Raw genomic sequence first — 22,363 nt, 5'->3', positions numbered from 1 at the left:
TTGTACAGGTGCTAGTATACTGCATTGGTGTATTGTTCAGCATAGTTATCTGCATCCTGTGAGGGTGGTGGTGGTGTGAAACTACTGATACCCTCTCTTAGGAGGTTGTAGTCAGTTTTTGAGAAGTTTTTTAGCTGGATTACAGCTGGGGGGGGGATAGAAACTTCGAATGAGACAGTCCTATGATCTGAACTCACCAGGGAGGAACATACTATAGGAGTGGTGCAGTGATCACCCATGCTGGTGAGAGCCAAGTCCAGAATGTTATTTCCCCTTGTGAGGATGAGATGAGCTGGTCTAGTGAGTTAGAACTGATGAAGTTGAGGAATCATTGAGTGAATGCATTAGGCAGGAATAGTTTACCCAGTCTATGGTGGAGTAGTTGAAGTCACCAAGCATCAGGGTGTTAGAGGGTACCTTGATGGAATCAAGTAGATCCAGGTAAGAGGAATGGGTGTCCTGAGTCATGGAGGGAGGTCTATAGCTGGCTATAACTTGGATGGATGTCTTGCCAACTGCCAGATGCACCTGGAGTAGTTCCAGTGCATCATACTGGCAAACCAGTCTGGAGGTGTGCCTGTCCTTAATGAAGATAGACTCCACCACCCTTAGTCTTCCCATTCTCATTTTGAGGTCTGAATGTGTGGAATGAGGTATAGCCTGGTAAGGCATGGGTGCTCTCTGCAGCCCTGAACCACGTTTCTGTGACTGCACAGGCATTGACATCTTCCAGTGCAAGGAGAGCCTCCATTGAGTGCATTTTCAGGTTAAGGCTCCTAGCATTAAGCAGCATGACCTTCAATTTACTTTTTGACAGATCTTTTATGTTGGCAGATTTGTCGTTGGGACTTTCCCTAAAAAAGGCACAATGGGGGAGGTGAGAGCCTTGGTCAGTATCTGGAATCCCAGTGGTTACAGGTGGAGGCCATCTCTGTCAAAGCATCGAGGCCTGTCAACAACCATGTCATCCCAGGCAGACAGATGCTGGATTCCCTTGGAATGACACTAGAAACTAAGCCAATTCTTGAAGTCCATTATTATTTGTTGCTGCTGTTGTGGTAGCATTCTTGGTAAAGGTAGGATGCTGCTTAGGGCTAAGGTCATACCTGCCTGGGACACGTACTCTGAGAGCTCAATCATGTCTCTCTTCATATAGTCCAGGGAGATGCATCTCAAGTCATTCACACTAACATGGACAGTGACAGAGTCATACTTGTAATTGTTGTGGAGAGACTTAAGTGCGTGCGTGATGTGGTGGAGTCTGGCACCAGACAGACAACTGTTACCTACTCCTTGTCGAGCCTAGTGAGGGGGACATTGGTGTGTCTCTCAATTGAATTGCCAATCACTAGTATGTTTGGTTTGATGTTATGCCTTGTGGGCTCTGATGGTTTATTGTTTTCCCTTATGGGCTCTGTTTGTGAGACACTGGTGTATTGTCTGCTGTGTGTGATGTATTTTGTGTTGTGTGTGGAATGTTTCTGAGTGTGTTTTGGTGGTCTCTGCTGTTTAGGTAAGTTTTTATTGAGGATATCTGCATAGGTGGGTGTGTTGTGCTTGACTATGTGATGGTGAGTGGTGTGGTGTTTGTGCTGGCAATCTGCTCTGTGTCAGGATTACTGACTGTGGCACGAGAGAGCATGGATTCCAGGTTACTGATGTAGATGCATTTCTCGCAAGTAGAAAAATGTGCTAGGAGAAGAGGGTTGTCAGCAAACATGAGGAAGTTGCTACACTGTCTCAGTATACCCATGTTGACCAGGCTGGTAGGAGAAACTGATGGGAATTGTCCAGACATAGTGTTCCAAATATTTGGGCGGACTTATGGATAGAGGGTTTTGATAAGGCTTTGTCCACAAGAGTGTAGACTACAAAAACCAAAGTAACTGGCCTGAAGCAGAAGTGCTAAAATCAAAACTAAGATGCTTAGAATAACAGATTAATTTAATCAGGCTAATAACAAGCAGTAATAAATGCAGCAGGATAAAAGTACTTGAACACTTAAGAGCATGCAGCCAAGATAAGGTAATAAAGTAGGAAGAACACAATTACAGTAAATGCAGCTGAATAAAGTGTACATTTTCTTTTAGTGGAGAGGGAAGAAACAGAAGATAGTTTGAGATTAAGAAACTAAGGGGGTATAAGATGGGACAGGGAGGAGTGTCCAAAGTCAAAGAAGCAAGGGTGTAGTCCTTCCCAAATGATCTCACTGCACTCATTTGGGTGATCAAATGAGATGGGACTGGGAGAAGTGACCATAATCAAACTTGCAGCAAGGGCGGGGAATTCCAAAGCCACCAAGTTTGAGTAAAACAACAATTGGGGGGACAGACGCATCTGTTTGTATATTTTCTTCTGAAAGAGAAACACATTATTTGTGAGGGCAAGCATTAGCAGTTGGCACAGTATGTTTATGTAAACCTGCATGTATTCTGTGAAATCTAACAAAAATTATTTCACTGATTGAATCCCACTTTCATTTGGTATCATTGTAAACATGGAATCAACATTTAAGGTTGCAAAGTAGCAAGCATTAGCCCAGTGATATTGTGACCAGCATTGTAACTGTTGTAAAAACTGAGTTGTGTCTAATTATAGTACCTGCTTTCTCAAACCCCACTCTGTTGAGTCTCTAAAAACTTTGAGATTGGTTCAGTGACCCAACCATTAGCAGAGACTATAGGCTAAACAGAGGGTTAGTCAGGGATTTGTGCATCTTTGGTATACCAATCGACGTTAATCCTGTTAGAGCACTTAACCCCATTTTTACCTTGTACCAAAAGAAATTAGGGTTCAATCAGTGAAAGAATTTTTGTTAGATTTCACAGAATACGCTCAGGCTTACACAAATGAACTATGCCAACAGCTAATGCTTGCCCTCACAAATGTTTCTGTTTTAAAAGAAAATATACAGATGAAAGTTGTGGGGATGGGTGCACCCATCACTAACTCACACGCAAACATTGTTGTGTATTTGAGAGAGTAGATTCATCTTAGCAACTGAAAATCCATTTAATAGTAAGGTTTTACTTTATCAATGGTTGGTGGATGATCTGTTTCTCATATGGAGTGGTAGTACAAAACACTTCGATGAATCCTTTTCATTTTATTTCAAACACATCCAGCTTTTTAAAGTTTAAGAAAAATTTAGCCTTTAGTCACATCAGTTTCCTTGACGTCACTATATATATAAGAATACTGATGGTACACTCACTACTACACTCTACATGTAACCTGTGAAACGGAATTTCTATTTACACAGAAGTAGCATTCACCCTCAGTTTATATTTGATAACATAGTCAGGAATCAGATGATGCGAGTAGCTCGGTTAAACACATCTGACTGCCTAATGAATAATCAGCTAAAGAAAATGACTAATGATTTTATAATGAAGGGCTATGACACTCGAGTAGTGAGTAGCATTGCCAATGAAATCAGGCAGCAATGTTCCAATACTGCCAGATCCACTTTCTGTGTTGAGCCAATTACTGATAGAAGTATTCCCTTGGTCTCTAAACCACAGAGGACAGTGAGATGCATGCTAACTTATAATAAAAATACCAAAACTGTTAGACAAATTATAAATAAATACTGGTATATTTTGCAGGATGTACCCAAGTTAAGAACCGTAATGTCAGTTAGACCGCACTTTGGATATAAAAGAAATATTAAGCTGAAACAGTTACTTTATTATAAAGAGCAACCATGCATTCCTACCCTGGTCACAACCACTAACAAGGGTACTTTTAAGTGTGGAAACTGTGTCTGTTGTAAGTATAACTGTACTGATGGTATTTGTTCATTCAGTGAATGGTCAAGCATTTGAGCTAAGAATGACAGGGAATTGTAATACTAGGAATTTAGTATATCAGACTGTGTGTGTACGCTGTGATGCTTACGTATGCTTATGTAGGTAAGACTAATCAAAAATTGAAACAACGTTTTAGTAGTCATATCTCCGAGATTGAGAGACGTATATTAACTAACGCACTGTACAAACACAAAGCTGATAGGCCAGAGAATGATTTTTAAATTTTGTATTTTGCATGTTGTTTATGAATCTTCACGTGGTGGTAACATTTCTCATTATACTGAATTAAATAAATTGTATTGGATTTTACACTTGAAAGCCGCATGTCTCCTGGTCTGAATGGGCACGTATCTTTGATACCACTTCTTAATGACAGACATATGAAAAGATTATGTAAGTATAAATTCAGTCTTTTGATTTTAACATTTTTTTTTGCATATTTAAATATTAAATGTTGAATTTTATGGAACTTTATTTTATTCATTTTAAATGTGCCACATGACTAGCATTTATACATCATGTGACCATATCACATTGTATTTAAATGTCACATGACAAGCATATATCATGTGACCATTCTGCATTGTATTTTAAATAGTGGTTGCACTTGTTCTACTTAGATTTGCCTGAAGAAGCCACTTTGTGTGGAGAAAGTTTTTAACTTGGGACTTGGAATAAACAAAGTGTTTTTTTGTACTTCTAGTACTTTTCATGCTTACTCAGTGTTTATTGTTTATATATATATATATATATATATATATATATATATATATATATATATATATATACACACACACACACACACCATGCATTTGTTGAACGTTGCTTTCTTCAAAAACGCTAGGGTGATCAAGATTGGCAACATTCAGATAGAAGAATGTTCAATGTTTCAAAGGGATTTCATCAAAAATGGTGAGTAGAAATTGGGATGGGGTTAGAGTGCATAAGTGTGTGTTTGGATGGTTGTGTTTGAGTAGAAGTGTTTTGTGTTTGCATGCAAATTAAAGTGTTTTAGGGTGGGGGGTTAGGTAAGGGGTTAGATCTTCTGTTTGTAGTGTGTGTTGGAGTGTATCTTGTGTGGTGGCAGTTTTACAGGAAGGGTTATTTTAAGGTACGGTATAGGGTTAGGGTTGGATGGAGGCAGGGTTAGGGTTAGCGTGCATTACTGAGGTAATAAATACTGTGCACTAGACAGCTCAGGCTTTTGTATCCAGAAAGTGAGAGATAATTAAGATTGACAGAGAATTGGCTATCCAAAGTAGTTTTCATGGGTTAAAAAAATATATATACATTCAGATTCCAAGATACTTAAAGTAGTGAACAGTTTATTTATTGTTTTAGTAAATAGAGTTAAATGTTCCAGGGGAAATTTTACGTATGCAGACAAGATGTGTAGCCAACTTTCTGTAGCTAGTAGGTCTTGCTGGAGTTAATGATCTGGTTACAGACAGGGAGCTACTGGCTCAAGACATAACCAGATTATCTGTGTATACAAGGAAATTTAGATCTAGGCTGTTAAGGCTAATGGAGGTAAAAAATATTATGGACTACATTGGACCTGCAAATACTTATGTAAGAGTATGGGCTTGACTAAGGCAGTATTGATAAAGATTCCGAAAGATCACTTGGCAGTGTTAGTTGCCAAATGAGGTAAAATTTTGTGGTTGTTGTCAGGACTTGTAGAAGTAAATCAGAAGGAGAAGGAAGAAGATGGTCAATGACATTAGAAACCTTAAGGTGAAAACCACCTTTTAATTTTCCAAGAAAAGTATTACTGCAGACTGGGAAAACCCATCCCAGAATCACTGCTATTCATTGCATATAGAGCAGTCTGCATTTATTCAGATAGTCCTTAAGCTGACATAGAATAGCAAGTTCCAGAAGCTTGTATTGGGCAATAAGAAGGAATCGGATTTGTAGCTGTTAAGATGAGTAACATTGTCTACCTTAGGAAGAGGAGTACCGACTGCTTGTTTCCAAAGCACAGGGAAGCATTCTGGTTTAGAAGGGGTGGTGGGGTGAGGTCTTCTTTTGTCCTAGGTAAGTTCGGCAAAATTATATGGAAAGTTATTTCTTAAGATAAATATGGGTTGCTTACAAGTTGTTAAATGACAGCTTGTCAGACCTGGAAAACTGCCGGCAACTGTTCTGTGCAAGATCACGGTGCAGTGGCGACGATTTGGGAATTTTCCCTTTCCCCAGTGTGTTGTGTTGTCTGAGTTGGTATATATAATTAGCAGAGAGGGTGGGAGGAATTTAGGGGGTCTTGTCCCCCCTGCAAAAAGGTTTGTTCTATTTGTTTTTTTTGATCGGCTGCTGATTGACAAGTTGTGATTGATCAATTGCCATTCAGTGGATTGAAGTTTTGACAAGTTGTCGGACTTTCATTTATATATTGGTCCCATTTAGTCCTCTTTGATCTCTACTATGATTCTGATATGGTGAATTATTTTGTTACCCTGTCTGATAAATGGAGAATCGAGTTGCTTTAGAAAGTGGTATGTTATCATGAACAAATGAGAGTTAAAATTCAAAAAAAAGGTGGAGGAGTTGAACTCCAATATTTTGGATGATTTACTGTTTCCACAATACGAGGAACTTTATTGTAAAGTTCTTGATAGGGTTGATAAAAAAATGTAATTTTCAATTTTTTAAAAAGAAGAGAAAGTTGAATAGATATATTAAATAGTATCAAAGCAACACTGTTTATCCCACTAACAGGTTAGTTATGGATGGGCCCAGCCCAGATCTAAGCTTCGTTTTTGTGATGAGGTGAGTTATTTTGATTTTTATGAAAGTGGGGGTGTAACACCACCTGAACACTCCTTTGTGGAAGAACATTTAGACCAAGGGTATTTTCCGCCCCTGAGATGCTCGGAAAGAATAGCGAACAGGCAACAGGGAGCTCAAGTTTATTATTCTTCCAATCCACCCCCCCTGAAAGAACAGTTCCTATAGGGGAAGGGGCAGGGGCAAATAATGATTGATGCCCATTCTAAAGTTGTTTGCTCTTTTCAAGGTTTTAATATTTATAATTATACAGACAAGATCATTTGTGAGAATTTTTTTTCCTTTTCTCCAAAGGCTTTAAATTTGTTCCCACTAGAATTCCTGACATAGTGTAAGTTTTATTAGATGTGCAAATGTATACAAGGAAGTTCAATTTTCGTGTGCTGTTTTCTAAAAATAAAAGTAGTAGTGTTAGTAATAGTAACCAATTTATTTTTAAGAAAAGTAGTGATGTTAAGTTGTCAATCTCGCCTTCATTCTTGCTTGATGGGTTCGGAGCCGATCCTCGGCTCCGACTCGGCACTTGCTTTAGCTCGAGAACTCCTTTTACCAGCTCGAGGCAGCCCCATATCCCATGATGCAAGGCGGTAAGTACCCAGATCTCGTTTGCCGCTTCGCTTGGGAGGTCTTCTTTTTACCAGCTCCTGGTAAGTTGTTTCACTTTGTGATTTTCAAGCCCCTTTTTAGTCAAAAACTAATTTTTTGATAGTTTAAATTTAATTTCTATCCCTTGCTGACAGAAATTCCCTGTCTTTTTTAATTTTTTCTTAGTTATCCCCTATCCCATCCCCCCCCTGTTAGGGTGTGTGTGTTGGTGTTTTTTATAGAATACCTCTTGGTATTTTGTGTAATTTAATTTATTTTTGACTGGTGTGTGTGTGTATTGTGTGTTCGGCACCATGTCAAAGGAGAGGGTTTCAGGTTTTAAGAAGTGTGACTCGTGCTGTCAGAAAATGTCTCTGACAGACGGTCACACTTCTTGCCTGTATTGTCTGGGCCCTCTTCACCTGCAGGACTCCTGTGCTATTTGTCACTCCTTCAGCCAGAGAGTCCTGCAGGAGAGAATAACAAACTGGTTCTTAGGGGCCTTCTGCCGGAGGGCTCTCCGGCTAAGTCGGCTCCACCGAAACCAGCAAGAGTTTCCAAGGCCCAGGCTTCTGTTTCTAAGCCTGCGGCCTCGGCCCGACTCATACTGAGTCGAGATCGGCTCCGGCTGGAGCCGATTCTGGCTTGAGCCTTCGGCACCGATGGCTATCGGTGCCGAAACTGTATTGTCCACCGATGTCGGCTCCGATCGGCTCCGACACCCATGTGGCACAGGCATCGGTGTCTGCTCTGATCGGCTCCGACACCGTTACTTTGGTGGCTGTATCGGCTCGCTGGAGCCGATATCGAGCGTTCTGTCTGCTCCGAGAAGTCTGCGCCGACAGGATCTGTAGCATCGGCTCCGGTGGGGCATTCCCGGGAGAGGGCGAGGGCTCCCTCCTTGGAGCCGATACGCCGGCTTCACCTCTTCTATCGAACGGAGCCATCGGAGCCGATCTTCAAGGTCATCCAGGTTGTCAGACCATGACCTAGAGAGTGGTCAGCAGATTGCTCAAGTCACAGGTACTGGCCCAAATGCTTCACAGTCCGTCTCAGCAGACGACTGTTGGTCCACACCCCGTTACAGTTCCTCCTTCAACTCTACCCCAGAGCTTGGAGTTGGAGTCTTCGGGCATGGTTACTGCTACGGCTGGAGGACGGATACCCCTTCTGTTCCTTCAGCCTCTACTCTTATCTCCTCTTCCTTAGAGGGATTCATGGTCGGGCTTCCATGGTCTCCTCCGAGGGGTGAGTGGCATCGGACCCTTGTCCGAACCCGCTCTTCCCCTTGGAGCCTCGGCCTTGGTGAGCTCGGCTCCGACATCTGCCTCGGATGCTTCCCTTCGGTGGTCCCTGGAGTTCCTAGCTCTTGGAGCGGGTTCTCTCGGACCTGCCTGGGAGGGAGCATTGAGGTGATGAAGAGTGTACTGGCCACTGGTATCAGTCAGCAGTCTCTTCCCGTAGCTCCTCCCTCTATTGTACCTGTTGACATCTCTGCCACTTCTCTTGCTACAGGACCCAGAGATCCTCCGCCTCAGGTTTCCCCATTGGGAATTTCCCCTCTTCCGAGGATTCTCCTGATGTTTCGGGAGATCCTCCTAGGAAGAGGACTTGTAAGAGGAAGCATGTAGACTCCCGAGTCTGTCACGTCGGATACTGACTTTGATGAGTCAGAGGGATCCCTAGATCCCCTCTGAGGATGTCTCCTTTTCAGACATCCTAGAACTTCTGAAACAGAGGGAAACTGGCCCACCAACAATCCCTCTGAGGATGAGTCAGTATACCTAGAGGCGTTTGGATCTCGGCCCTCCACCTCCTGGGTGTCTCCGCCTTCGACCCCTTATGCAGGTTATTGCACGAAGGCGTGGGCAGCTCCTGACTCTGTAGAGCCAGTCCCTAGGAGGCCTTCTAAATTTATCACTGCCCCTAGTGACAAACAATTCCTTACCAAGGGTGTCCCGCTGATGCCATGGTGGTGGCTGCGGCCACCAAAAGGAACTTGCAGATCCTTCCGTGCCCGTCCATCCTCCTAATAAGGACTCTAGGACCATGGATAGGTACGGTAGCGGATGTTTTCCTCAGCGACCTTTGCTATGCGCGCTGAATTACCTATGTCACTTCACCAGACTCCAAAGAGATATCCTCAAGGAGCTGGGAGAAGTAGTTCAGGATCCTACAGCTGCAGGGGCTCAAGAAAAGATTGCTTCGCAGCTAGGAACCCTCAATTCCATTGCTAACTCCTCCATGCGGCTAATATCTTATGCTGCGGATGGAGCGAGTAGAGCCGCAGGCACAGGTGTGGCTCTTAGACGCCAAGCCTGGATGCGGCTATGTGATTTTGTAACCCTTTAAGGCGTCCTTCACAAATTCTCCCTTTGATGGGTCAGCTTTGTTTGGCCCTCAGGTGAAGGAAACCTTGACCAGGTGTGAGCAGGACGGCAAGACTCTTTCTGCTGTTGGAGTCCGTTTTCCACCCCTTCTAGGCCTTATCCAAAAGGACAGAAGGGTGGGAAGATGTGGTTCCGTAAATCCCAAGGAGTCACGCCGGATTCACGTGGCCAGTTTACCCCTAGAGGCAGAGGGGGTAACAACAGACGCCGCTCTAGAGGCAGAGGGGTCCAAGAACCAGGGAAACAGAGAGCCTCTCTCTGATAAGCCCTTTCAGCATCCCTGAGGTGTTGCCCGGCTGTCCCTCCTTGGAGGCAGTCGGAAGATTATCACTGTACCCAGAAGCCTGGCATTCCCTCACTCAAGACAGATGGGTACAGTCGATCATATCCAAGGGTTACATAATTCCTTTCGAGGAAAGTCCCTTCCCCTCAAGTTCCCTTCCAGATGTACCACCCGGTCTAAGGGACATTGCAGAGTTAGAAATCGCAAAACTACTGCAAAAAGAGCCATTCAGCCAGTTACAATAGACCATTCAGAGCCCGGAATCTACTCAAGGTTCTTTTGGTCCCCAAAAGACGGGAGACTGGAGACCAATATTGGATCTCAGCAGACTCAACAAGTCTGTCAGGAAGACAAGATTCGAATGGTCACTCTTCAGTCAATTCTGCCCTTCTTACAGAAGGACAACTGGATGTGCTCAATAGATCTTCAGGATGCGTACTATCACATCAAAATTCACAGACGCCCAGGAGATTTCTCCGCTTCGGCTGGGGTCCAGTCACTTCCAGTTCAGAGCCCTGCCCTTTGGTCTCACTACAGCCCCAGAGTGTTCACCAAATGCATGGCAGTGGTCACGGCTCACCTGAGACGTCAAGGATTCCAGGTGTTTCCGTATCTCGACGACTGGCTCCTGTCAGCCACCACCAGGCATCAGCTTATACAAGCCAGGGATTACACAATAGACCTTTGTTCTCATTTGGGCATCTCAATCAACTTGAAAAGTCATCCTTATCGCCCTGCCAGTCTATTACCTTCATAGGCAAACTTAAACACTGTTCGGATGTCAGCTACCCTTACAGAACAAAGAGTTTCAGACATTCAGACTCATGTCAGGATCATTCTGGCCAGCAAGAAAGTACAGGCCAGAATGGTTCTAAAAGTATTAGGTCTCATGGCTGCGGCCATTACTCTTCTTCCCTGGCTCGATTCTACATGCGCCTCCTTCAGTGGATGCTGTTCACACAGTGGTCATACCAGCAACTCCCAATGCGTCACCAGATTCTGGTGACACAAACATGCAAAGAACATCTTGCTTGGTGGATCACATCGTCTCAGCTTCACCAAGGCAGGTGCTTTGTACCTCCCCCGATAGCCACTGTCACCACGGATGCCTCCCTGATCGGGTGGGGGTCATTATCAGGGCAGGATGGTTCATGGACGTGGCAACCGCTCGAGTACCATCTGCACATAAATGTCCTGGAGATGAGAGCAGTGCTTTTAACGTTGCAAGCCCTCAACGACTTTCTTCCCGTAGGGACAATTGCAGTCCACACAGACAACATGTCTGTAGTTTGGTATATCAACAAACAGGGCGGAACCAAGTCCTACCCCTTGTGTTGAGAAGCTCAGACTTTGGCAATGGGCGATCTCCTCTCATCGGTTTCTGGTAGCAACGCATATCCCTGGGAAAACCAACATTATAGCGGACAGATTGAGCAGAGCTATCCTCATGCCTCACGAGTGGTCTCTCAAGCAATCCATAGCGGAAGAGATTTTTCTGGAATGGGGTCGTCCATGTTGCGATCTTTTGCTACTCCCCAAAACAGCAAATGTCCAGACTTCTTCAGCCTCTTCCCTCTATCAGGCCATCCCCAGAGACGCTCTGACCCAGGATTGGCCCCAGGGACTTCTTTATGCCTTCCCTCCATTTCCTCTGATCCCTCAGGTAATCCAGAAAGCTACCGCTTTGAGAGCCAAATTGATTCTCATTGCCCCTTACTGGCCTCGACAAGTTTGGTTCCGTTCCTCCATCATCATCTTTTGGTGCAGCCGTGGCATCTGGACCCAGTGCCAGATCTACTGATTCACCAATCCGGTCAGCTGCACCGGTCAATCCCTTCTCTCAACCTCACAGCATGGTTGCTCCACTTCCTTCCTTAGCCAGGCTTCCTTTGATCTCTAACCCAGTTAGAGACATCATAGTAACTTCACTAAAATCCTCTACCAGGAGGATTTACACAAGCAAATGGAACGTTTCTCTTATTGGGCCAAGGCCCAAAATATTGATCCTTTTACTGCCCCTGTTCAGGCAGTTCTGGACTTCTTAGCAGAGATTTTTCATGCAGGCTCCTCTTCTTCCACAGTCAGAGTTCAATTGGCTGCTATTTCCAATTTTCATGTCGGGATAGCAGATCATAATATTATGTCCCATAGGCTCTGCAGGGCCTTCTTGAAAGGAATTTTCCTACTAAAGCCTCCAATCAGGAATCCTCCTCCTCAGTGGGATCTAAATTTAGTGCTGACATCCTTGATTCTTCCCCTTCGAGCCAGCTGTTTCTTGTTCCCTGAAATATCTTTCTTGGAAAACTTTATTCCTAGTGGGTATTACATCTGGCCGGAGGGTGTCTGGAGTTCATGCTCTTCGGTTCGACCCCCTATTTGATTTTTCACAAAGACAGAGTATCTTTGAGAACTAATCCGTCCTTTTACCTAAGGTCGCTTCAAAGAACAATCTGAATCAATCCATTGATCTCGGTATTTTTCCAAACTATTCAGATAGAGCTGAACAAAAGCTACATTATCTTGTCGTCCACCGTCAACTTGGATATTATTTGGACAGAACAAAAAAATTTAGAAAATCTGATCAACTTTTTGTTTCCTATGCGGATAATAAAAAAGGCCTTCCTGTTTCTAAAGTGACTTTGTCCAGATGGCTTTCTTCGGTCATCACTGAAATTCATACGCTCAGGGGTAAACAGCTGTGCTCAAAACCTAAAGCACATTCAACTAGGAGTTTAGCCACTTCTACAGCTTTTCAAGCTAGACTTCCTTTGGACACTATTTGTGCAGCGGCCACTTGGGCCACTCCTCACACTTTTGTTTCCCATTACAAATTGGACTTGGCCTCCAGGGACAGAGCCAGTTTTGGCTCTACAGTCCTCAAGAGTTTGTTCCATTGAGCCACCCAGGATAGAGGTGCTAGGGACGCGGTCCCATCAAGCAAGAATGAAGGCGAGATTGACAACTTAACATTAAGAAGTTATGTACCTACCATAACGTTCCATGTTAGTTGTCTTCTCTCGCTTCTTTCTTGCGACCCTCCCTCCTTCCCCCTGGCCTGGACAGACCTTGTATAAGAAACTATTATGCTAAAGACCATTCAGACCTGGTCCTTTTTCCATCTGTAAGTTTCTTCTTCCTTTGGGAAGTATTTTATGCTTGGTGTTATTGCCCTTTGTCAACAAACGAGATCTGGGTACTTACCGCCTTGCATCATGGGATATGGGGCTGCCTCGAGCTGGTAAAAGGAGTTCTCGAGCTAAAGCAAGTGCCGAGTCGGAGCCGAGGATCGGCTCCGAACCCATCAAGCAAGAAAGAAGGCGAGAGAAGACAACTAACATGGAACGTTATGGTAGGTACATAACTTCTTATTTACAACCCGCCCCTCCATTCTTTAATAGCTACCTTTGAAAAGGTGGTAAAAGAAGACATTTATAAATTATGGACTGACAACAAGAAATTTTATTATAATTTGAATCAAAAACAGAGGGATTTGCTTCATGAATTGAAACAAGATAGAGAGTATCCGTATAATGACCCTAGACAAGGGTGGTGACATGGTGATTTTCAACACAGAAGAATATAATATTATTATTATGCAAGCTATTTTATTTAAAAAGGAAAATTACAAGTATCTAAAAATCAGATTAACATTTCCTATCAGCGTATCGACAGTTTTTTGGAAGAGTATATTTTGGGGCAGAGGATTAGTCGAGACATGTAATTTTCTTTTGAATTCTTTTCCTAAAGTACGTGGATTTTTTGGTATACCCAAGGTCCATAAAGATGTTTTGGTGCCCCCTTTTAGGCCTATAGTGGCGGCAGGAGGGTCCAAGACGCATAGTCTGGCAGTATTTGTGGATAAAATGGTTAAACATGTTGTGGAGGGCGCCCATCTCATTCAAGATTCCTGGGAATTCTTAAGTCAAATTAAATCTGACCTTTGGTCTCCAGATGTTATTTTCCTGACTATTGATGTTCAGGAGTTGTTTTCCTGTATTCCCAGGAAAGAAGCATTTGAATACTTTGAAAAAACTTTATTCGCCTGCTCCAGCTTCTCCTGATAATGTTAAGCTTGTTTGTGAAATGATGGCTTTAGTTTTGGATAACAATTATATATTTTTTGAAGGCCAATATTATCAACAAATAAAGGGAGTTGCAATGGGGGCGGCCTGCGCCCCCGTTTATTCTAATATTGTAATGTTAGGGTAGGAGATGGAATACATTTTTCAGAGTAGTTACTTTGCTGATATATTACTATATAGTAGATTCCTAGACGATATTTTTATTTTATGGACGGGAAATAAGGATCAAATTCTGGGTTTTATTGATTACTTGAACAGCACCACAAGTTTTTTGAAATTCACCTTTGACTTGCATGAAAGGGAAATTCATTATTTGGATACTACTATAATAAAAGATGAACAAGGTTTTAAATCTAAGATATATAGGGAAAAAAACTTTTGTAATTCATATCTTCATTTCATTAGTCATCATCCCCTTTTTCAGAAAAAGAGTATTGTCAAGGGGCAAGCTATTAGAATAGCACGAATGACTTCTCATAAGGAGGAGGATGTTCAGGAATTTAAAAGTTTAGCTAACATGTTTGTGGAGAAGGGGGCAGCCTATTGAATTTGTGGAAAATATTTTGGCAGAGGTTCTTGAGCAATGGGGTTTGAAATATAAGCCTATTTTAGGCATTGATTTTACCCAAATTCAGAACACTAGAAACAAGAAAGGTGAAGTTAATGGTAATTTCACCCAAACATGTATTATGCAATACAGTCCTTTGCATAGTGAAATAAAAAGTATTCTTCGCAAGAATTGGAATATTTTTAAAGTTGACCATGATATTTTCCAGGCAGTTGGTGACCAGCCCTTGTTTTCCACCAAGGTTGGTCATAATTTGAAGGGAACTTTGGAAGGTAATTTAAACAACAGAGAATGACAAGAGGCAAGAATTTACTAGAACCTGTGGGCGTTGCGCACAATGTAGTTACATCTTGCAGGTAGAAAGTTTGGTTTTAAATAATAGGACTAAAGATACAGTATTTTTTAAGAAGGGTAACTGCTTCACCAAGCAGTTAGTGTAGCTGGCTAGGTGTAATACATGCACAGGATTTTAGATTGGGAAGACAGAGAGAGAGCCTTTAAGTCCAGGATCTATGAATATCTGTACGAGATAAAAAATGAAAAGGCAACTAATGCTTTGTGTAGGCATAGTAAAATATGCAATGGTTTCTCAGGTTTTAAATTTGGTATTTTAGATGTCATTTAAGCAAACCCTAGGGGAGGGGATTGGAAGAATATTTTAAATAAAAAAGAGCTTATGTGACAACTAAGGCTTGCTGCTAACTTTCCCCCAGGGCTGAATGATTTTATATCTATTGTACCAGCCTTGAAATAAAAGGCTGGAAAGGTATGAACAGCAATGTATCTGGTAGAAAATGGATCAATTTTCACGTTTTTGCTGTTCTTTAGGTTGAATTTTAGTATAAAAATCATTTTAAACAAGTACTTTTTAAAGAAAGTTTCTTAAAAGATTTGTTTCACTTTAAACAAGAATGTTTTTTAGTAAAATTAGCATTATTCATTAATTAACTAATTTATTACTAAGGTTTAAAGTGATTGGTGTGTGTGGCCTATTAGGTTAGGTTTATGTGTATTTAAGAATTTGGCTGCCTGTACCTATTGTTCTGATGAAGTCCATCTTTTTTGATGAAAGCGCTCAACCTGTTATATTGTGAATAAAGGTGCGTTTTCCATTTGACCTGCTGGTGAATTTTTGGTTCCTGTTTAGAAGAGAGACTTTTCAAAAAGTTGAACTTCATGTGGTTGAGACTATATAATAGAATTTCCGGGCTTGGAGAATTTACCCTTTTCCCAACTGTAGTGCAGTCTTGAGTTGATATATATATATATATATATATATATATATATATATATATATATATATATATATATATATATATATATATATATAATATGCATGGGGTTTGGGGGATGCAGCAAAATGTAGATTTTTTGTTGTTTTTGTCGTTTGACTTTGAGCCAATTTATATGGTTTCAACCTTGTGAAGTTCAACTTTCTTAGAAGTCTATGTTCTGACATAAATACACATACAAATCTGTAAATGAAGACTTTCTGGGACTTTCATACAGTATATTAATTGTTACAGAATGAAACAGTATTTTTGTAAATTTCATACAGTATGTTGATAGTTACAGAATGAAAGTTATATGCGTTGGTTAATGAGTGCTTGATTATTTAATAATAGTAATGTGTATATTTTCCTCTGTTTTTCAGCATCTCTAATGCTGTCTGCAGTGACTGCCTTGACAAGGGACTCCAGTGATGAAATAACAGTTTCTAAGTATGTGTGGGACGTCCTAAATGAAGAGAACCCTACGGAAATAGAAAGGCTTAAAGCTGAGCACGAGACTGCTATATTATCACATGGGGAAACACTGGACACATATACATTTAGACTGAGACATTCCTCTGGAGCAGCCCATGCTAGGAGCAGCCTGTTTTTGGTCAAAAGGGCACTGAGATCAACTCTACAAAAAACTGAGAGAGAACTAAAAAAATCACAGAAAGATGAGGCTAGAGCTCGCCATTCAGTGGCAATTAGTGATCGCCCAAGTAGAGTGCTGACGACAATGTCTCATGGTGGCATTGTGCAGACTTCATGTAGCTCAAAAATAATCTTTACAGATCTCAAGAGGAGTGTTTCAAAGGAAGAAGCTGCCTCATCAAATAGCCAAGACAATATCTGTCCAGTTTGCTTGGGAGAAATTGAGAAGAAGATGACACTAGAAAAGTGTGGCCACTCCTTCTGTGAGGAGTGTATTGCTCGTGCCTGGGAAGTTAAGAAGACCTGCCCCTTGTGTGGACGTTTTTATGGCAAAGTTTTTGGTAACCAGCCAGTAGATGGGAGGATGGTGATCAGAAAAGACTGTGGCTTGCATTTACCTGGTTATGAGGAGCATGGCACTATAGTAATAGAGTACAGTTTTCCTGCCGGAATTCAAGGGGTATGACTTTGTATTTTATTTCTGTTTATCATCCATATGCGCCTTCTGTAGACCTTGTTTTGTAAAATTGTATAAATGCAAAATGACTGCTTTTTGTAGAATTATGGCCTGTGGAAGAAGATTATTGAAATTGCAGTTTCTTAGTCTCCCATTATTTTACACAGTTTATTTCACAATCAAATGAAGCCCTGGATTTGATTAATCTGGGCTTATAGGTTCATAGATTAGTACTAGGCTATCTGCCTTTATGGGGCATTTTAAGCCTAGCCAGTTGCCCCATGTGGGGATCAAACCCTGCACTTTTTTGTTTGGCATAATGGTGAAGGTGTTTACCGTATAATCTCCCACATAAAGTTCATAGGTAATTAGTAGGCTACCTGCCTTATTGGGCCATTTTAAACATAGACAGTTTCCCTCCCAGAGGTGAGAATCCAACACTGTACCTTGTGTCTGTGAGTCAAACATCTTAACTATTATTCCAACCCCAACCATTTCTTCATAAGATGTTGATTGGGGGGGGGTGCTAGTTTCTTCTAATGGTTTTCTTTAGAAGGGTTTTAACACACTGACACTTATCAGAAATGCATGACTATTAGTATAGTGTGTGTGTCTACTTGTGTGTGTTCCTTCATAAAACCAGTATGTTTGTTTTCTCTGCATTTTGTAGAAGAAAAATAATTCAAGCTTTTAGCCACAGTAGTAATGAAAACACTTGTGTGTAATGTCAGCTGCTTACTGAGCAGGCATTTGTACAATAATAACAGCTCTAAGCACTACTGAGTTTGGCTTCATTCAGCAGTATTATGAATCAAATTCAACTAGTATAAAATTGAACTTATTTGCACAGCCTTTTTTTTGTTTTCAGACATCTGCACCTGCAGGCCATCAGATCCCATGCTTTCATCATTTAGGCCATCATGGGGTTGTAAAACCTTGATAAACCCCATCGTCGTTCTACTTACTGTGCACTGTTTGCAAAATGGGGGAGCCTGAAAGTGTAATCCCCCATTTTGCAAACAGTGCACAGTAAGTAGAACAACGATGGGGTTATCAAGGTTTAAGAACCCCATGATGGCCTAAATGATGAAAGCATGGGATCTGATGGCCTGCAGGTGCAGATGTCTGAAAAAAAAGGCTGTGCAAATAAGTTCAATTTTAGACGTTGCCCGTTCGATTCTCAGTTAGAGCGTCTTCTGTGTGGCAACATGCGTGAATGGGCGTTCCTTCGTTGAAGGTTTTGCGTTAGGCCCGGCAAGCCAGCACGTAAAAATCTACTGACAATCATTAGCGGTCCGGAGGTCCGCTGTGGCGACCCCTAACCGGGAAAAGCCGAAAGACACGCACACTTTCAGGCTCACTGGAACATATTTCCTCTGCACAGCAAACTATTTTCAGCATTCAAGGTCTGCACAAAAATAGAATAAAAACAATTGCTTATCTCCAGTACATGCTGTTATTTAATACAGTAAAATAATTTGAAATGACAGATATGAATAACCTTAACTTATCACAATGACAGTCTGTAAAGATGCCTTAAAAATTGTATTCTGCTAATGTTTATAAGTTACAGAAGTTTCAAAGTGCTACTTCCCCATTTTTTACATCATTTATACTCTGTAAGGTAAAAAATGTACATGTTGTGTAGTCTTTTGAGGAGAACCGTATGAAAAAAGTTAGAGGGCCAATATGATGTGATGCCCACCTTACACAGAAAGACTTAAGAGTTTACGTAATTATTCTTCATCTTATGAATGCTTACAAAGAGATGCAACTTTGGTCAGTGAGGTGACATAATACCGTTATGTATTTGCATCTCTGATTAAAACAGAACATTAGTGTTAAAAAAAAAAAAAAGAGAAGCTTTCCAGTTTTTCTCAGAAAAAAAAAAAGTTGCATGTCATGCCTTAGGGAAAAGGACATCATCTGAGTTTGTGGCAGAAATGGAATGAAATATCTAAGGGGTTGAAAAAGCAGCAGTGCCTGGCGAGGTGTACATTATAGGGAAATAATGGACAGACCACGGGTGTTGCGAGTCCTGACACCACAGGCAGAGGACCTCCTCATCCCTGAAAGCTGCATTTCCCTATAATGCCTTCCTTGTCTGGCATTACATTTAGTAAGCAATAGCTGCTTTTTGTATTTTTAAGGATGTTTTTGTTTGTTTGTTTCTCAGACCATTTTTAAGAAAATGTAGTTCCTTTAGTTCCTTTCTTTGTTTATAATATAGTGTGTGTATGTTTCACTTTGTGTGTTTTTGTTTGATTTTTTTAACTAATTCTAATAAGCAGTATTTGGCATTTTAGTATTTATTTAAGATATAGTGGAAAAAGAATGGGAAAATTTTAGTGATTTTACTGACCTTCCTAATCTCAAAGGGAAACCAGTGAAAACTGTTTTTCGAAAGGGTGGTAACATTAAAAGTCTATTAGAACAAGGAGGGTGTATTCATGCATTTTCCAATCAATGTAGGGGCACATTCCAGTGTGGGGCCTGTTCACAATGTTATAGCATTTCCCATACTGATAAAGTATTAATTTCAGCTAGAAATAGATGGATCATAGCCTCCTCTTATTCAAATTGTAATACATAGGGGCTAGTATATATTGCTATGTGCCAAACTTGTGATGGGTTCTACGTCGGAAAAACTGGGAGACATCTAAGATGTAGAATATATGAGCACATGTATGAAATTCAGAAACGAAATTCTAAAAATGCTCGATTTAAACACACCCTGGTGTGTAATCAAGCCAAGTTTTTGTTTTTTTGTTTTTTGTTTTGGAAACTTTGCCTAGGGAAGCCAGGGGTGGCCCTTGGGAAACAAAATTAGAGTACAGGGAGGCTTATTAGCAAATAATATTGGAAGCCAACAGGACACCAGGATTAAATGACAATATATCTATTGTACCACTGCTCAAGTTAAGAGCAGCAAAACTTAGACGTCATATATATTATATATGATGAAACTTTTTTAAAAAGTGTATTAGTAAGGGCTATACATATTATTTGTGCTCAAAGGATTAAGCTATATACTATTATTTTTATAAAGTATATGTTTATAAGCTATATACTATTATTTTTATAAAGTATATGTTTTATAAGAATTTTTTAGAAGAATTTTTATTGTTCAGTACTTGATTGTAGATAAAAAGTATAAACAATATATTTATGCACAATGGGACTTGGTGCTTTAAATTCTGATTGTCAATTAATTCAGCATTATTGAATGTACCTTGTGACTAGTATTTAAACAACATTTGAACTAAAATTGTATTATCTGATGAAGTCTGGGTTTTTCTCCGAAAACGTTTTTAAAAGGTCATTACTGGCATTTATTTTAATAAATTTGTAGTGGTTGCGGTTTTGCCTCAAGACTGAATTCTTTGGAGATTAAGATTTGACACTTTACTGTAGAGAGTCAGTGTTGTAGAGAGTCAGTATTGTACATACTTGTCTTTTTTATGCAGAAATACTGGTCTAATATTTCCGAGGTTTGACCAATTATTTTAAAGCATTTTGGAATAATGCTTTCTAAATGCATTTAAAAAAAGGACAAATGGGTTACTAAAAGTTGAAATTTAGTGAAGGTTATGGTAGCATTTTAAAGTGGGAACAACATAGTCTGTCTGCAGTACCTGTTAGCAAAGGTTCTTTAGCCAGAACAGCTTGAAAGACAACTTTGTAAGAAATGTCAGTCGTATTTATACTGACCAGCATCTGGGCATAACACCTGATAAATGGCATTTTGAATAAGAAATGTGTTTAGCATGAAGCTGTATAAAAGGAGGAGTTTCACTTATGGGTACCTTTTATATGTTTTCACAAACAGCAAACCAGTCAGAGAATCTGGATGTATAACCATTGTTGACAAACAATTGAGAATGAGTTTAGAGTTTTGAGAAGTAATGCCATGGCCCTCTGAGGGCATATTTGTTCACTATATTGTTATCTAAATAGCAAATAGTTTTCTTTTTGCTTTTACTATTTAGATTATTTTAATTGGCAGAACTTAATATGATTGTATTTGTTGCAGTTCTTTTACAAATACCTTAAAAGACTCCTTATTGTATGCAAATAAAGTACTGTGGTGTGACTGGAAATTGCCTAATGTATTTGCCAGTAAAGCCAGAAATGGCTTGGAGATGAAAGGCAACTGTATAACATAAGTGACAGTGAGACATTATGTCATAACACAGTGGGCCATAGCATGCACCAGACAGGTCCAAAAATATCCACAGCTTGCAGGAGTTTCTGTTTAGCATCTTCAAAAAATAATTACTTAAGTAGGGCAGTCTCCTGGCAATTTTTCACGTCTCTCAAATCTGAGCCAGAAATGTTCATGGTTCACAAGTATTTTCCTTCTCACCCTCACATCACAAGTAGAAATAGTTCCACAGATGAGGAAGACTCCCAATAGTCTAAGACATACGCAAGTCAAGCTCTAAAAGTACAACAGCCTTCCTTCAAATTTCCTTCACAGGATATCGGCTCCACAATTCCAAACATTTCATCTAGCGCTCAGTATGGGTGGAACTCCTCCCCAGAAATCCCTCTTTGATAAGAGGTAAGCTTCTCTAACTTCATTTAGAGCTCAGGCGTCATATACAGCTGGTTTAAGCCTCACATGACTTTTTAAGTTTTTGTTCTTGTAAAGCTTGTATCTGTTGTTAATAACAGACCCTTTTATGTACAACATGGGTTAAGTTGAGACTTTCCTATCGTCCCCAATACTTCCCTTGGTGTTAAGTTTCAAACTGGCAGCTCTCCAGCATAGGAACATCAGTTGCTTTGCCTGCAGATGGGGTGAAGGCCAGAACAGCTCATCTGCATTCATACAATGCCAGTCTTGGTAGTGTAGTATCTTCAACAGGAATGGCTGTAATAATAATATGCACCTGACAAGCTTAGGACTACTGTCTGTTAGTAGTTATGTAAGGACTGCATGGTCCATAAATAATTAAAATTCTGCCCAGAAAATAATACTTAAGGGAAATCAAAACCCTTATAATAGCCAAGTGCTCTTACTCAATTGCTGAATACTGCTGCTCAGTGTTGCTTAACATCTGTTATAGTAGATTAGGTGTTCAGCCCTTTAACAACTTTTGCCAGTAGTGCTGCTAAGCCTACTTCAGAGGTAACTGTGAACACTACAAACTGTTATATAAGTTTGGGGAGAGCAGAATGGGATCAGAAAACAACTTAGTGTTTAAATTCTTTAATACCTTGTCTGTTTTTTTCCCGTTTGATGTCCATGGGGGCTCTCTCCTTGGTTAATTGGCAACATTTTGTGGTAGTAGTTGCTCAATCTCAAAAAGGCCTTGACCTCTGGTGGCAGGTATGGGCCAGTTATATATGGCCTCTTTCCTTTTCTGACTAAAGTTTTACTATTCACCTTCTTGTTGCGTAGCCCAAATAACAGGCTTCAGTCATACCCAGTTTACATTTGCTGGGTTAGCTGTTAAACCACCTTG

The 22,363-nt window shown here is 40.7% G+C and overlaps 1 protein-coding gene across 1 annotated transcript in view; it reads left to right on the top strand.

The window, feature by feature from the left end:
- LOC122811629 (probable E3 ubiquitin-protein ligase DTX3) overlaps positions 1 to 22,363 on the top strand; it is a 1,276,614-nt gene that overhangs the window by 1,163,166 nt on the left and 91,085 nt on the right. The window contains exon 2 of the mRNA XM_044083604.1: positions 16,165 to 16,895. Coding sequence (XP_043939539.1) covers positions 16,165 to 16,895 — 731 coding nt within the window. The remainder of the gene's footprint in view (positions 1 to 16,164; positions 16,896 to 22,363) is intronic.

This window comes from Protopterus annectens, chromosome 9.part0 (assembly GCF_019279795.1).
Source record: "Protopterus annectens isolate FY-2018-M chromosome 9.part0, PAN1.0, whole genome shotgun sequence".
NCBI classification, from domain to species: Eukaryota; Metazoa; Chordata; order Ceratodontiformes; family Protopteridae; genus Protopterus; species Protopterus annectens.
This window is presented reverse-complemented; position numbering and strand designations above follow the sequence as displayed.